This window comes from Hipposideros armiger, unplaced genomic scaffold (genome assembly GCF_001890085.2).
Source record: "Hipposideros armiger isolate ML-2016 unplaced genomic scaffold, ASM189008v1 scaffold_37, whole genome shotgun sequence".
Taxonomy (NCBI): Eukaryota; Metazoa; Chordata; class Mammalia; order Chiroptera; family Hipposideridae; genus Hipposideros; species Hipposideros armiger.
This window is the reverse complement of record NW_017731387.1, coordinates 4025515-4041898: the sequence shown is the minus strand read 5'-3', so window position 1 is coordinate 4041898 and position 16384 is coordinate 4025515. Positions and strand designations below refer to the sequence as shown.

Genomic DNA, 16384 nt, shown 5'->3' with positions numbered 1-16384 from the left:
AAGTGGAAAACAGCTGGGACAGGTTCTGTGGACAAGTGGAAAACAGCACAGAACCTGGGAGGCGCAACAGAAAGTAGTTATGCTTCACAGGAAACCAGTACACATGTAAAGATTGTGAATAATGAGAAAAACTCTTTTGTTGCATCGTCTGTACCCTTAGCTGAAGACCCAAGAGACACTGAAATAAGGGCTGATGAAAAATACAAAGAAACGTTTTCTACTGTCAGTGGGGCAGGTGACAACGTGTCACTTAAGTACTTAAGTCATAGAGCACCTGTCGGTCCCCAGAGTCATACTGCAGTTGTTAGGTCAGGTTGCTTGGCAACGAAACCCACTCCGGGCACGCTGGGTATCAAAGTGTCAGGAATAGAAAACCTACATCATCGAAATATTGGGAAGGACAGTGCAAAAAACTCAAATAAGTTTGGAAGCTTAGAAAAAAGAACACCTACAAAATGTGCTGCAGCACACAAATTGACACCCAAGTGTGTGCCTCAGCTTACAAGCCCAGCTGCATCCATGCTGAAAAACAGGGTGCCCAGCTTTCAAGCTAAACAAAAGCCAAAAAGTTCCCTTCACACAGTGCAAAGGGACATGTCACAAGAGCTTACCCTCCCTCCTGAGGAAGAAACTGCAGGTCTGAACGCGTCCACACAGAGAGACCCCTTAAAAGTAGAGAATAGTCAAGTGACAGTGGCCGTACGCATAAGGCCTTTCAGCAAAAGGTACGTCACACCTTTTAAAATCTAATGGCAACCTGGTGACACGGAATATGCGTAACTCACCTCTGCCTTTGGAAAGTCAGTGTATTCACACGCCTTCAAACTTGTCGGTGATATATTTACAGGGGGAACTTTTAGGTTCAGTTGTAGTGTGTTGATTATTTTTGATGATTGCCTATAAAGTTAAATAATTGAAATCACCACATTTTGCAAATATAAATGTCTCTAGAGAGACTACTTCTAAAAAGTCTGAATGACTTAAATCTCTCATGCAGTCTGCTTTCAGATCTGCAATATGTGATGGGATCTCCTACCTACCCCTTAAAAAGAGCACTGGTGGGTCACTTATTCCCAGGAGGCCCTCCAAACCCTTTCTCAAAGGTAGTGACCGTCGTCATCATCATCTCTGATAAATAGTGCTTAAAAAGGCAGTAATTTATCAGATTTGATTTCGAGGCCAAAAAAAATCTTCCTCCACAGTGACCATGGGTGGGGTAGTCACAGGTTATGGGCAGGGTTGAAAAAGGTGGACCTGAGAAACTGCATGTAGCATGTGATTAGTTTTAACTATGCTAAGAACAGGCCATAGGAACCAAACCCAAGGTGGGTGAAGAAGTTAGTGAGGGGCCAAGTGCTGATCCCAGACTCAGCCGCCGCGGCCCGTCAGCAGGGCAGCCGTGGAGGGTCACTGTCGGATGGATGCGGCAGGTGCTTTCTGGGCTAAGTTCTGATCTAAGGCAGAATTGGGGCAAAACGGATATCTGGGGCCAGACCAGGGCTGATAATGTTTTCCTGCAGATGTAGAGGGAGTGAGAGATTCCCACCGAAGTCTGAGCTGGAAGAAGATCCGGGCTCTTTAAGGGGAGACTCCAGTGGGGGCTGGGAGCCAGAGAGACGTAGGACTCACACTCCCAGCCGACTGACTGTTGAAATTATATTTGTGTGTCATGCCAGCTTTATATAGACGTGTACCTCCAAAATTCCTTTATGATGTATTGGAAGTAAGTTTCCAGATGTGAACTCAATACTATCGGGAGGTGACAGTTGGTGGGGTGGGAAAGGGCAGAACTCAAGGGAAAAAGGAAAAAGCAAACTATAAAAGTCACGACAATTTTCTGGACAAGAAACCTGGAGCTGCAGGAAATTTATTTAGGAAACCCACTATAATTATGTTTGCTGGTCTGCAGTTCCCACATACATCTAGAGAATTGTCTTGCCCTGAAATGTTATATTTTATAGTTTTGTATTCTATGGAATAATACTCAAAACAATGACAGTAATTTGGTATTTTTCTTTTTGCTTTTTAAAGAGAGAAGGTAGAGAACGCATCCCAGGTGGTCTTCATGAACGGGGAAGAAATAGTAGTGAGACATCCTGACATGAAACACGTTTACAGTTTCATTTACGATGTTTTGTTCTGGTCGTTTGATGAGTGTCACCCACAGCACGCCAGCCAGACCCGGGTCTATGAGACCCTGGCGGCGCCGCTCCTAGCACGAGCCTTCGAAGGCTACAACACCTGTCTCTTCGCTTATGGCCAGACCGGCTCTGGAAAATCATACACGTGAGTCTGATGGCAAATACAGCCCTCCAGAAAGGTTTACGTCTTTCGTGAGAAGCAGCGTGGTTTGACAAAAAGAATATATTATAGTGTTGAGAGCACGCAGCTCTGGGCTCAGACCTCACCTGTTTTACCTGGTTCTGCAAACTTGGTCAAGTTGCTTAACCCCTGGGCTTCAGTTTATGCAGGAGCTGCTGTTTACCTTTAAGTATCATTGGCCCCATTTTGCTATAAATTATACTTCTTGTGTAAACCGAAGCCCAGAGAGGTGATTTTGTAAGTGTTGCGAGAATTAAAAGTAAGCCACCTAACAAATGGCAGGGAATAGTACTTGCCTCAGAAAAAGTACTCAGAATTTCAATAGTAGCGACACTTAACTGAGTTCTTACTGTATTCCAGACGCTGTGCTAAAGGGTTTGCTTATGCCTTCTCCCATCAGCCCTCTGAATTAGAGTTCTTATTTAGTCCCATGTTACAGAGAAGGAAGTGGAGGTTTGATGATGTTACGTATCTTGTCCAAGTCTGCAGAGCCAGTCGGTGGGGAAACCGGGACTGAACGCAGGCAGATTCGGCTCCAGAGCCCAGGTGCTCAGACCCTAACGACCAGGCTGAATTAGCTGGCCCACCACTCCCTCCCCACCCCATTCCCCAAAAAGAACTTTAGAAAACCTAATTAATTTTGTTTCCCCCTATTCATAATGTATTTTCCAGGATGATGGGATATGGTGAAGAACCGGGAATAATTCCGAGATTTTGTGGAGATCTTTTTGCTCAAGTAGCCAAAAAACAAACCCAAGAGGTATGTTCTCATGCTGTTTGCAGGCCTTCTTATTAGGCTAGAAAACAGTCACATCAGCTTAAAATCAGAATCGTGGCCACTGCAGAAATACTTAGTGGGAGCAGTGGTTCTGACGTCTCGCACATGCTCCTTGGGAGCAGCGGTGTGGAGAGAGGGCCGGGCTCTGAGTCCAGGCTCAGTTTCTCCTGGGGGACGTGGTGGAGACAGCACCGCTGTCTCTAGCTTTCTCTGCCTCATTACTGTGCATGTGTCTGTGTGCGCGCGTGCGCGTGTGCATGTGTGTGTGTGCATGTGCGTGGGTGTGACAGTGGGAGCTGTGCACCACTGTGCGTGTCGTCAGGCCAGTGCACAGACTTCACTAGTTCACAGACGTAAACTTTAGAACAACGGGAAGCAGTAGAGATAGTGAGGCTGGAGACTATTGGCTCGATTTGGGAGTAAGGAGTTCAAGACCCAGCCCCTTGGGTTAAGAGAGTGTAATGGAGAAACAAGAGGTAAACAGCCAAGTACAAGCCATTAAATGTTAAAGTAAATACTACACTAGAACAAGAAGAGCGTGCTGTGAGAATGTGTAAGACTGCAGGGGACAGGTGAGCTGACCTTTGAAGGAAACATAACAGCGGCTGGCTTGGGGAAGAGGGGGGACGTTCCCGGCAGAGGGAGCAGCACGTGTAGAGAGCTAGGGAGCCTTTGGGAATCTCCGTTCGGTTCACTTGGCTTTAAGCATGGATGAGAGGGTGGAGGGTGACAAGACATGAATGAGAGGGCAGGCAGAACTCCGCCTGCGAAGGACTTTGTGAACCTTGCTTCCAGGAATGTAGAAGGCCATGGGAGGATTTTCAGTAGGGAAGTAATGTGGTCATATTTGTTCTTGTTTTGAAAAAAGGTGGGAGTGGCTGAAGTGTGGAGAATGGGTTGGAGAGAAGCAGAACTGGAGGCAAAGAGCCCCACTGTGGGGCCACGAGCTGTATGAGGGGGCATGTCAGGAGCTAGACAAAGCTGGTGACAGTCGGGTTGAACAAGGGGCACACATCTGGGATACCTCAGTAAGTAGAACTTAGTGACAGTTGGAAGTGTAGGGTGAGGGACATAGGAGCCAATGTTCACAGCTGGAGAACCAGAGTGATATTGATGGCTTTCACTGAGAACATGAGAGGAAAAGTGGGCTGAGTAGACGAGTCCCATGTCTCACTGTGGACCTGTCACCTGGTGGTGATGGTGGTGATGGTGACGGTGATAATGGTCTTGATGATGATGGTGATGATGGTGGTGATGATGATGGTGATGATGATGGTGATGATGGTGATGGTGGTGGTGGTGATGGTGATGATGGTGATGGTGATGGTGATGATGGTGATGGTGATGGTGGTGATGATGGTGATGGTGGTAGTGATGGTGCTTGTGGTGGTGGTGGTGGTGGTGGTATTTGTGGTTGCTCACATACTGTATTGTATCTCCAACTACACTGTGAGTTCTTTGAAGATAGACTGTGTTTAGTTCATTTTAGATTCTCCCATAGCACCTTGAAGAGTGCTTTGCACCTAGTAGGGTCCAATAAATATTTGGTGAATTGAATGTAAATCTCTCTGAAGCTCCCTTGAAGCTTCCAATTCTGTTGGTATTGATGTTGGTGACTCACTTGGGGCCAGTGCATGAAATTTATTTCTGTAATATGGAAACCATGCCCTGTCACAAAGGCTATATGGAAGGAAATTTTCCCTTTTTGGCCTTTATACCCTGTCTTTCAGAGTCAGAAGGTGCAGAAGCTCATCCCTACTTAGTCTGATGATTGCTTTCTGGCCCAGCCAGGTAGCATTACTGACTTAAGAGCCCAACTTACCAGATCAAATGTCAACACACAGGGTCCCGGCCACTCCATCTCTCGTGCCGCATGTCCTTTTTTCTGCTTCCGCAGCCGTTCTGGCCACCCTAACCTCTCCCCTCTGATTAGTCATTTTATTTATAGTTGTGCTCCCCCATTTTGGTTCTTTATTTTCTATTGCTCTGTCTCATGTACTGGAGGGTGCGCTGGTATATTTCGGAGCCAAAACCTCATGGGCAAGAACCTTGTCTTATACTTCTCTCTGTCCTTGTAATATAGTCCAAAGCCACACCCATGGTAGGTCAGTACTTACCAGATTGAACCGAACCTTTCCTAGAAGTTCACAAGGAGAAATGCAAGGACTTTTGTTGTTAAAATTTTTTTTAATTGAGAGACAGTCCACATAATATAAAACTAATCATTTTAAAGTGTAAATTTCAGTGGCATGTTGTCACCTTGCAGCTGCTGACTCGAATGCTCCTGCGCACTGATCCTTTGAAGTCCTAAGGGAGTGTCTTGGCATGCTGAGACCCCAGGGAATGGTCTTGGTAAAACTTCCCTATCCAGTGGTCTCGGAATGCTGAGATCATAAGTATGTGTGATAGCACAACTGGTGCTCAATCACAATGAGTTTTGGAGAAGCAGCTGCCAGGTCTAATCGAATCAATTAACTGGGTATAGATATTCAAATTGACTTCTTTGTGACAGTTGTAAATAAAAGTTATTTCCCCTAGCCCTCAGAAACTCTATTTTTGACTCTTGTGATTTCTTAACCCATCGCTGCCCCTCCTCCAAACCCCAGCCCTTGTCACGCGGGACGTGATAGCATGTAGTATATTCATAATGTGCAACCACCACCTCTGGTCCCCCAAATTTTCATCACCCTCAAGGGAGATTCTGTGCCCCTTAGGCAGTTACAGCCCATCCCCTCCCCACACTCCAGCCCTGCTGATCTGCTTCCTGTCTCCCTGGATTTACCTTTTGTGGACATTTCACATATAAGGGTTATTGCACCGCATGTGACCTTTTGTGTCAGGCTTCTTTCACTGAGCATAATGTGTTGGGGGTTCACCAGTGTTGTAGCATGGATCAGTCCTTCGTTCCTTTTTTGTGACTGAATAATATTTCACTGTACAGGTGGACCAATTTGGTTTGTCCGTCATCAGCTTGTGGACATTTTGGTCTCCATCTTTGGGCTGCTCTGTAGTGCTGCTGCTGTGGACATGGGTGTACAAGTTTTTATTTGAATAATTTTATACTTGAATTTCTTTTCAATTCTTTTGGGGAGGTAGGAGTGAAATTGCTCGGTCACACGGTAATTCTGAGTTTAACCTTTGACGACTGTTTTCTGCAATGGCTGCCCCATTCTACGTTCCCACCAGCAGCGTAGAAGGGTTCCGATTTCTCCACCTCCTCACCATTTGTACTTTTCTATTTCTGTGGTTCCAGGCATCCTGGTGGGTGGGAGGTGGTATCTCATGGTGGTTCTGTTTGCATTTCCCTCCTGACATGATGCTGAGTGCCTTTCCACGTGCGTGTTGGTAGTTTTGTATGTTCTTTGGAGAAATGTCCATTTAAGGCCTTTGCCCAATTTTTAAATGGGGTTTTTTTGTTGTTGTTGAGTTGTAAGAGTTCTTTATATGTTCTAGATACTAGGCCCTGTTTCAGATATGTGATTTGCAAAAAATGCAAGGACTTTAAAAATAAGCTACATGCTGTGTTTCTGTTCCTTTCTAGGTCCGCTATCACCTTGAAATGAGCTTCTTTGAAGTGTATAATGAAAAAATTCATGACCTTCTTGTTTGCAAAGGTGAAAATGGGCAGAGAAAGCAACCAGTAAGAATAAAACAATTTATTATTTTTTAAATTTGTTTTTATAAATGCATATAATTATATTAGTTCTCGAGATGATATATATGGCTTAAATTGTTACTAAAGTGTTATTATGTGTCAGCCAGTGGGTGGGACCTACAGCCTAAACGCATTGTTATTTAGTAAATAAGCCAAAATTACATTAGTTATTAAATTAACCTCTTTTCATTTTAAGCAAGTATTTTGTAAAAGTTCAAGATCAAGCTGTGGTTAAGCCAGGCCATTCAAGCCAAACACCAAATCCCTTAACGTCTGCAAAGCCAAAGGACAGGAAGAGCTTAGGAAAGTGGTGGTGTTATTATAGAATGTGTTTCACCGGGTTGTTTAGCACATCGATACCTTATAGGTAGTGGTTTCTGTGAAATAGAAAGTTTCACAAATACGTAAGTTTCAAAAAAAACTGCTATTAGAATTTAAAATTTTTACTTTTGAAAAGGACTTGGAGGGCAAGAAGCAACTGGAAGGGGTCCCTCGTCCTGCTCACACGGTTTATTCTGGGCAGCGTCCAGACGCTTAAGCTGGACTTGGTGTTGTCGCCTGTGACCGCCACGTGGTATAAAATTCCCGGTCACAAAGGTTAAAACGTATAATGTAAAACTGAAAAAAGTGTTCCCTGCCTGAAATTTATGGACCATAATTTCAAGAGCGACCTGGAAGCATGTAAATAGCAGCTCCCACAGGACCGGAGGACACGACGCCCGTCAGGGCTTTGATGCTGCGGCCACGTTACATTTGTTGCAGGTGCAGGCAGCTTATGGGGCTGGCGCAGTGTCCTCACGCCTTACGGGTTGTTTCTGCGAGAACATTTATTATTTATTTCTGGGTACAGTTAAGACAAATATCTTTAAACTTGAAACATAGAGGAAGAGTTAGTTAAAATGTGCTTTATGTGAATCCTGTCACCCTCTTAATGATGCTAATGTTTGCTCCCACCAGCTAAGAGTGAGGGAGCACCCTGTTTCTGGACCGTACGTGGAGGCCCTGTCGATGTAAGTGTTTGCTCAGCAGGCGTGGGCAGAAAACGGGGGGCCAAGTGTTGTCCCCGTGGGCCCTGGATAACTATCCAGCCTTCCACCCTAATGCTCCCCAGCTAACTCCGCCTTGTCGGAACAAACACCGTGGAGTGTTAGCCGCTGCTTTTCATACCCGTTTATGTCTCTCCCAGCGTCTGTAAAGGGCCTGACATAGGGTTAATTACACAGAGGATGCAGTGTTTGATTTTCTCCCTTCTACCCCCTGCTCTCCCAGTTAGCTTAACCCTTTCCTCTCAAGCTGCTCTGTCGCTTTAAACTGAAAAGGGGAGATGGTGCCTAAGATGAGTTCAATGTTAAGAGTTTGAAACGTGCTTAGAGTCACATACGTTGTCTTTTCCTAAGTGAAAGGAAAGGTGCTTCAGTGTGGATTCAGCTCCATGTGACACGTGTGGGTTTGTATTGAGACCCACACCAACCTACACGCGCCCCTACACACACACTTTACGTAGAGCTGCGCACACACTTATGGGTTCAAGTCTGTCTGGTGGGTCCACGATTTAGACGTGAATGTTATCGGGTTAAGATGCTGAGATGCTTCATTATATTAAGAAAAATACTGTCATCCCTTTTGGTAAAATTAAAGCATTATTTTATTTCCTATCCTTTAAGAATGGAAAAAATGAAAGGTTCTGTTAGAATTATTTTATAATAACCTGTGAAGTAGTCCACTGTGGTCTTCAGAAAGTAACTATGTCATTAAAAGGTTACTATTATTATTTATGAGAACAAGAGTGTAATTATCAGTCAAATTGATTTTGTCTTTTTACTTTTTAAAAATAGGAATGTTGTCAGTTCTTACTCTGATATCCAGGTAAGATTGATTATATTTTGTCATCTTTCCACTACATAGAAAGATCATAATCATAAATATTCATAAGAAAATCCCTCAATTGCTGTTTGCATGAATAAAAGGTTAATCTTGTTAATTTATCACGAACTGATTTTGTTTGTTAAACTTTAATCAAAAGAATTGCTTTTCTGAACTAAAAATAAAAATTGACCATGATGTCATCTTAGAGTTAGAGAAACAGCCTTTTAAAGGTATTATTTCTTGATTCAGATTTGAGTAACAGAAAAAGTAGACAAGGGGACTACAGATCGTGGAATGCTAAGCATTTGTTATTGATTTCCTTTTATAAACTTATACATGTGTACATGTTCCCAGTTGTGCTGACTTAACTTTGCTGTCCCTAACTGTTCCAGTGATGACAGTCCGCAGTGCTGACACCCCTCTTCTCTCTTAGAGCTGGCTGGACTTGGGGAGCAAGCAGAGAGCCACCGCTGCCACCGGCATGAATGATAAAAGCTCCCGATCTCACTCGGTTTTCACCCTGCTGATGACGCAGACCAAGGTAGTTTTCTGTTATTGATTCTTTTCTTAGGTAAGAGAGTATTTTCAAGTTTCCCTTATGTTTTTCTTTAAATTAAAGGTAAAAGTACATTCATATAAATAGATAACATAATGGATTTTAGGAAATATACACAATAACTCTTGAGTCAATTTTGGTATACATGGCAGTATGTTTTTCTCGCTATTTAAAAAATCAATACATGATTATTAATCTATCTTGATATCAATATATGATAATATATTATCAATAATATATGGTGATTATACAATATTTGGAAAATCATATCAGAAAGAAAATGATTTTTTAAAATTCTGTCATAGGTTCTGCTATACAAAATCCCTCTAAACCTTTTGGTTTATAATCTTTCAGTTCTTTTACAATCACACTTAAACAAATTTACAAAGCCTGCAACAATTTTATGCCATTAAAATTCTTTGCAAAGTATTATTTTTCACAGCTACATAATATTCCATTGACTACGGGTAATTCCTCAAGTGTTTCTCTGTTGTTGGACATTTACGTTGCTTTTAAATACTTTGCTACTTTAATGCTGGGATAAACACCACCTTTGTACATTAAGCTCCTTGTCTATTTATGGTTGTTTTGTAATGTAATTGAGTAGTCATAGGTTTTTATCCCTTTAAAGTCTTTTGTTTTATTTTGGCATAATCCAAACACTGCTCAGTGTATTCTTCATTATTTATGTATTATAAATGATCTCAGATTCAAGAAGGGACAGTTTGAAAAATAAGTGAGCAGCTTGTAACTTTCCTTTTGAAGACCCGTAGGGAGGCCAAGCCATAGAAGAAGTTATGACGTGTTATTTTAATACCATTGTCTGCAGACGGAGTTTGTGGATGGGGAGGAGCATGACCACAGAGTCACTAGCCGCATAAACCTCATCGACCTGGCGGGCAGCGAGCGCTGCGGCTCCACTCAGACCCAGGGGGAGCAGCTGAAGGTACGTATGGTGCTTTCCTGCTGGGACGGGCTCAGTCCCCAGGGCTCTGTTCTTAGGCGATTACAGAGGAGATATACTTAACAAACAAACAAAGTCTATCTTTATCGGCAGTTTATAGACCGCATTGCTGTAGTTTAAAGAGCAATCCATACTTTTTTGGTTATGATTGCTTTTCAAAGAAAATTGGCAAATTTTGCATCATAAGAAAGTTGGAGTGTATGGGAGAAAATATTTGGACCATAATTATGGAGGGGAGAGTATGTTTTGTGGAATAAATTTGTTCTGGGCAGTCAGCTCACATTAAAACCTGTTTCTGTTTGTACCTCCTGTGCAGGAAGGCGTGAGCATCAACAGGTCCCTGCTGACCTTGGGCAAGGTCATATCCGCGCTGTCTGAACAAGCAAACCAAAGGAGGGTGTTTATTCCTTACCGCGAGTCGGTTCTCACATGGCAAGTATCTTTCCAAGCTCAAAGAATTGTCTAAAATAGACAATATTTTCTATATATATATATATTTATATTTGTATAATAGATTCTGTAGAACTGTGGGGCAGGGAAGAGGTGTTAGCAGTGTGAATCCTAGAGCCGAACTGCCTGGTTAGCATCCCAGCTCTGCATCCTACAGGCTCTGTGACTTTCAGATCAGTAGTCCTCTAGCCCGTTTCCTCACCTGTAAAATGGGATAACGTCAGGACCCGTCTTTAGGGTTGTGATGAGAGTTCGGTGATGAATGAGACTCCGTGCACAGTAGGTGGAAGCAGCTGGTGCTGCCTTTCATGTCATCAGTGCCTGGTGTTGGGGCATCTGGGCGTCACCAACGTGTCACCGTGAGTGCAGAGGGACACTGAACAGCCTTGTTTGCTTAACTCACACTGGCCCCATGTAAGTGTTCCATGTGTCTTCACTATTGAACGTGTATTTCATTTCAGATACACTCCATTCCCGTGACACCTGTAGAGACTAATATCCAGTTCTGATAAGCATTAAAGAAAAGGATGCATCCGTGCTTGACAGCAGTGTGTCTTCAGAATTGGCTTATTATAATTGGCATCTGAAAACCTGGAAGGGAAAATCTGGCCTTTTTTCATGCCTTTGAAAGTTAAGAATAGTGAAATTGATTCTTCATTAATAAAGATAGGCTTTTTAGTCTCATGCTCTTTATTCTCTATGTTGGAGAATAAAGGCCTTTGCATTTGGTAGAAAACAAATTTTTGTTTGCATGTCTGTTCACCATTTTCCACATTTATCGAGCGTCTTCTCAAAAAGGCTGTGGCAGCCCCGGAAATACGGAGGTGACTAAGACAAAGCGTCTCCTTCCTCAAGTCGCTCAGTCTAGCGTGGAAGGAGGATGCTTACTAAATAGTTGATGGTTAACTGTTTTTTAAAATCTCTGCACAGATGATTGCTTCATGAAGCAATGTAAAAGCCATAAGAAAAAATGAAGTGTTCATGAGATCTAAAACCAGCTACAAATACCAAAAAACCTCTCACTGGAGTGAAGAGCATGATACTGCATTATACACCCTGTTAGTTTGCTCTGTGCTTCCTAGGGAACTACTGTTATTAGGTTGTAGAGCAAAGCCTCATTAGGACCTTTTTCCTGGCAGGCTGTTAAAAGAAAGCCTCGGTGGAAATTCAAAAACTGCAATGATTGCTACCGTCAGTCCCGCCGCCAGCAACGTAGAGGAGACGCTGAGCACGCTGAGATACGCTAAGCAAGCCCGGAAGATAGTCAACGTCGCCAAAGTCAACGAAGACGTAAATGCTAAGCTGATCAGAGGTGAGTGTTTTCCTAGAGGTTAGATTCCTTTGGCAGCAGCTTCGTCTCACGTGTTAATTTGGGTCATGAAAATATGCAACTTAAGAAAATCAATTATTTTTCCCACGCTTATTCGTAGTAGATCCTGTCGTCATCCTGCAGGGATGGAAGAAGACGGGCAGAGGTAGTGGGAGAGAGAATGAGGATTGGGACATCTAGGAAAAGGGCCTCGAGGACAGTGGGCACCGGGGACTAGGAGCAAAGGAGAGGCAGCCGTGGACCGCGTCGCAGATGCTCAGGTGGCACTGGTCCTGTGCTCAGTTCTCCTCGCAGGACCCTCCTCCATAGTCACCGTTTGCAGCTCTCGCCTGGTTCTTTGATCCAGGGGCTACTTGATCTTGAGTTCTAGCACCTGTGTGGCTTCACTTACGCTAAATGCTGCTCTCGATTTACCTCTCGGCACTCACCTGCTTGGGAGGCATGGACGCCTGCAGGGAGTCTGGACATATTCCCTCCTTCTCGCTTCCATGGAACCAGCACCCTCCACCCTCTGTCCTCCGGCCCTTTTCAGGAGCAGGAACTGAAAGATGCTTCGGGCCATGGGCCAGAGAGAGTGACTTTGCTCTGTCACTGTCTTTCCACTCGGGATCCTCTCGTTACCAAACGGGACCGTTCTCATTAGACATAAGGATTCTGAATTCCAGCGTGAAGACCTTTCATCTTCATCCCCCATATCTCTGAAGTCGGGTTTGCCTGGGACAGTCCAGTGTGTGTCTGTCTGTCTCAGAGCCCCTTCCTTCTCCAAAGTGCCCTGCTTTGGACAGTACGTTCTAGGGCCACCCGCTTACGTGGGGGGAGATTCACCAATATGGAAGCACGTTTTTAGGTCAAGGCTAGGTAGAGATTTATAGATAACTGAGGACAGTAAAGCTGATTTCGGCAAAGATTCTATTTTATTTAGTAATATTTAAAACTTCAAACAAAATGGAAGACTGGGTGATTATGCCGACTGTGGAAATTATTCTATATCAAATGTTACCAACCAGGCATCTCTTTACAAATATTTAGAGTTGAAAGCAGAAATTGAAAAGCTAAAAGCTGCTCAAAGAAGCCGTCAGAATATTGACCCCGAGCAATATCGGCTCTGTCGACAAGAAATAACATCCTTAAGAATGAAACTGCACCAACAGGAGAGAGACATGGCGGAAATGCAAAGGTGGGGTACACCCAACACCTTCAATGTGGTGCCCAGGAGCCCTAGGACTAGTCAGGCAGGAGTGGGGCGGGGCCCGGGTTGGCGCGGGGGTGGGACAGAATGGAGTGGGGTGGGGCCTGGGGTGGGGCGGTGAGGGCCGGGGCCAAAGGTGGGGCGGGGCCTAGGAGGGCCCTGCACCTTTCCCTGCACCCTCTCCTGTATGAGTAGAGCAGCCCACCCCCACACTATCATATGTATTCCTAAGTGGTTTCATAGCCTTTATTGATTGGCTCTTGATTCTCAATCATATATATCTGTTTTTTTTAAATTCTCTTAATTTTGTTTGTCTTTGGAAAGAGCATGGAAAGAAAAATTTGAACAAGCTGAAAAAAGAAAACTTCAAGAAATAAAGGAGTTACAGGTATCTCTCAACTTTCTAAAGTGACTAAAAGTTAAAGAAACATGCCAATAAATACGCAAATGAAATTCTCAAATACTGTCGACTGACCCTGTACCAAGCAAGGCCGTAAAGAGAATTAGCATAAGGAACTGTTAAGAGCAAAAGCCCGTAAGCTCGTCGGGAAGTTAACATATAAACCAACTATCTGCTTCAACAAATATTTCGTAAATGTTTATGCTGCTCCAGGCACGGGGAGGCCAGGTGAGTGACACGCAGTTTTGGCTCTGACAGCCCACGATCCAGAGGGGCGTTTACAAAATAGCGATGGGTGAGGTGAGTGCAGTGTGAGCCTCCATCAGAAACTACCGGTTTTTAGGTAAAAGTTGGCAGTTTCACATGGTTCCCGCCACTGGAATGTGAAGTGTGTAACGGGCACAGAAGCAGGAGGGGGAGGAATCGTGAGCTGTGCTGAGGGCACAGAAAGGGACGACTCAGCACGAGTTGGTGGGAGAGCCTTGGGCGCTCAGGAAGTTGGAGTTTTCCGCAGCAGGACCATGTTCGTGGAGGCACAGCGCAGCGTGGGTGTCAGAGCAGGAAGTTGTGAATTAATGCTGCTGACAGATTCGACTGCAGGGAGATGTAGATGGCAGACCATGGCGCAGTGAGGAACTTGAACTTGGGTGAAGGGACGTGCTTTAAACAAGCTTCTGGTCGTCGTGTGTGTGGGAGATGGGCTGGGGAACGAGAGCCTGGTGCCGGCAGGAGGCTCGCTCACCCAGGAGCCTGTGCTGTGGTGAAGGCGGGAGACAGTAGTGTGAGCTGGAGCAAGGCAGTGGCCGCAGAAGTGGTGAGTGGAGAGCTGGACCCGAGGGGCAGAGAGGGGTCACATCGACAGGACCGAGAGCTGTTTTTACCCCTTGTGGGTGTTGAGAGAACTGGAAAAGTCTAGACTGAGGTTCCTGAAGTGTGTGTGTTGCATTGGTAGTGACGAGGTCATTGCAGAGGTGACAGGAGCAGCCGGATGGCAGTGGGCTGGGGAACGATAAGAGATGAGGAGATAGCGCCTCCCTGGACTCTGCAAAGCTTAGGTGAGGCTTGTAGGAGTCGGGGGGGCTGTGAGCTGGAGGGGGAGCTTTGCTTTTGGTGTGGCTTTTGTTCCTTTACAGGATGAAAGAGACGTGGACGTTTTTGTAGCAATCAGAACTCCCTCAGGGAGCGGGGCTGCAAAGGAGATGGGAGGGGGTGGGTCAGGGCAGAGGTGCTGGCAGTAAGGAAGTATTTCAGGTGCTTGGTAGGCAAGTCCTGTAAGAATTCGGAGGACGGGCAAAGGTCCATGCGTGGCCAGCCCAACGTCACGGAAGGCGTGCGACCTGAGCGGGGCTTGGAAGCAAGGGTAATATCCTGGTAGGTGGGGAAAACGGAGAGTGCTTTCTGGGAAGGAATAATTGTATGAGAGAAAAGGTGGGGAGCTCGGGGTGCCAGAGCACGGTGTGCGCGTCTGTTCCATTGGAGCCAGCGGTCTGGAAGGACATAGGAGGTGAAACGGAGGGTGTGTTACAGAGGGATTGTTGAGGACTTATGCCCAGGCCAAGGAGCTCGAGTTTTATCCTGTAGGAAGGGAGTGGTCACTGAAAGTGTTCGGCCAGGAGGCTGACATTTGGAGAATGCCCTTTCAGGAGAGTGAACCTGGCATGAGGTTCTGGGCTGAGAGTGGGAGGCAGGCACTAGGGAGCTGCCACAGTCACTCCACTGTGCATTGGTAGGGAAAGGAGCCTTCACTTACGGAGACTTCACGGAGCGATTTTAGTGTTTACCGTAGACGGTAAATTCATGTTAGATGAATTTAACAATTTCATGCTTGTGGTTACGGTGCATTTTTTTTTTCTGACTTCTCCTAGAAAGCAGGAATCACATTTCAGACGGACCACCACCTGCCCCACCTTGTGAACCTCAGCGAAGACCCTCAGCTGTCGGAGATGCTGCTCTACGTGGTGAAAGAGGGAACGACAACCGTTGGCAAGCGTGGCCCAGGCGCCAGCCACGACATCCAGTTGTCCGGGGTGCTGGTGGCCGACGACCACTGGTATGTGGGACTTGGGAAAGAAAAAGGCGCCTGTCGGCTCAGGAGGCTGCATGTCCCGATGACGTGTGACTTCCTTCCCATGAGCACGCCTTTACACTGGTTCTGTGGGCTCTTCACGTGCGCCGTTTACCAGGAAACACAGACATTCTCTGGGTTTTGTAAGGATGACACGGGGCACCAAGTAGAAACGCTGTCGTGTTGGTGTGGGTGTGTGTGAGCTGGTGGTGGATGGGACGGTTTCTTGGAATTATAATCACAGGCACGAAACTAAACTTCCATCCGTCTCACGTGCCAGGAGTTTGGGTGAAACTGACACATCTGAGATTTTCATTCCGTGTGAGTTTTGTTCTTGTGAATTGAATGATTTCACAGGTATTGTTCGGCGATAGCTATTAATATACGTGACCTGTCTGGGCTCCTCGTTGTGTTTGAAGGTTTATCCATGTTGACATCCTTTCATGGTCAGTGCTGGAAAGTATTTTATTGTGTTGACGTAGCTGTCTCTTATGTTATTACAATGTCTCGTTTGCTGATAGACAGTGGCATCTAAGTTGGGCCTTGACAGACATGGAGATAAGGAGAGGCCTCCCATGTTGAAAGAATGACTCAAACGAAGGAGGGAAGCTGACGTTACGGCAAATTCGGGTGGGGCTTTCCTGGGGAAACTGGTGGATAAGGGGGCGTCCAGAATGGAGGCCAAAGGGGTTTCGATGGTGGAGTAGATCGAAAGGAGAGGGGCGGGATTAGAGCAAGCAGCTGGGGAACACCCTGGACTGGTGGGCGAGCCGTATTCCTTGGGGGCGCTGCTCTGGGGGCACCTGCTC

General features: G+C 45.4%; 1 protein-coding gene across 1 annotated transcript in view; it reads left to right on the top strand.

Moving 5' to 3' along the window:
- KIF14 (kinesin family member 14) overlaps positions 1–16384 on the top strand; it is a 53915-nt gene that overhangs the window by 18429 nt on the left and 19102 nt on the right. The window contains exons 9-21 of the mRNA XM_019637995.1: positions 1–725; positions 2032–2286; positions 2995–3082; positions 6642–6740; positions 7713–7765; positions 8591–8621; positions 9055–9162; positions 10007–10123; positions 10458–10573; positions 11731–11903; positions 12951–13098; positions 13435–13498; positions 15376–15757. The exon at positions 1–725 is cut by the window's left edge and continues 1 nt beyond it. Coding sequence (XP_019493540.1) covers positions 1–725; positions 2032–2286; positions 2995–3082; positions 6642–6740; positions 7713–7765; positions 8591–8621; positions 9055–9162; positions 10007–10123; positions 10458–10573; positions 11731–11903; positions 12951–13098; positions 13435–13498; positions 15376–15757 — 2359 coding nt within the window. The remainder of the gene's footprint in view (positions 726–2031; positions 2287–2994; positions 3083–6641; positions 6741–7712; positions 7766–8590; positions 8622–9054; positions 9163–10006; positions 10124–10457; positions 10574–11730; positions 11904–12950; positions 13099–13434; positions 13499–15375; positions 15758–16384) is intronic.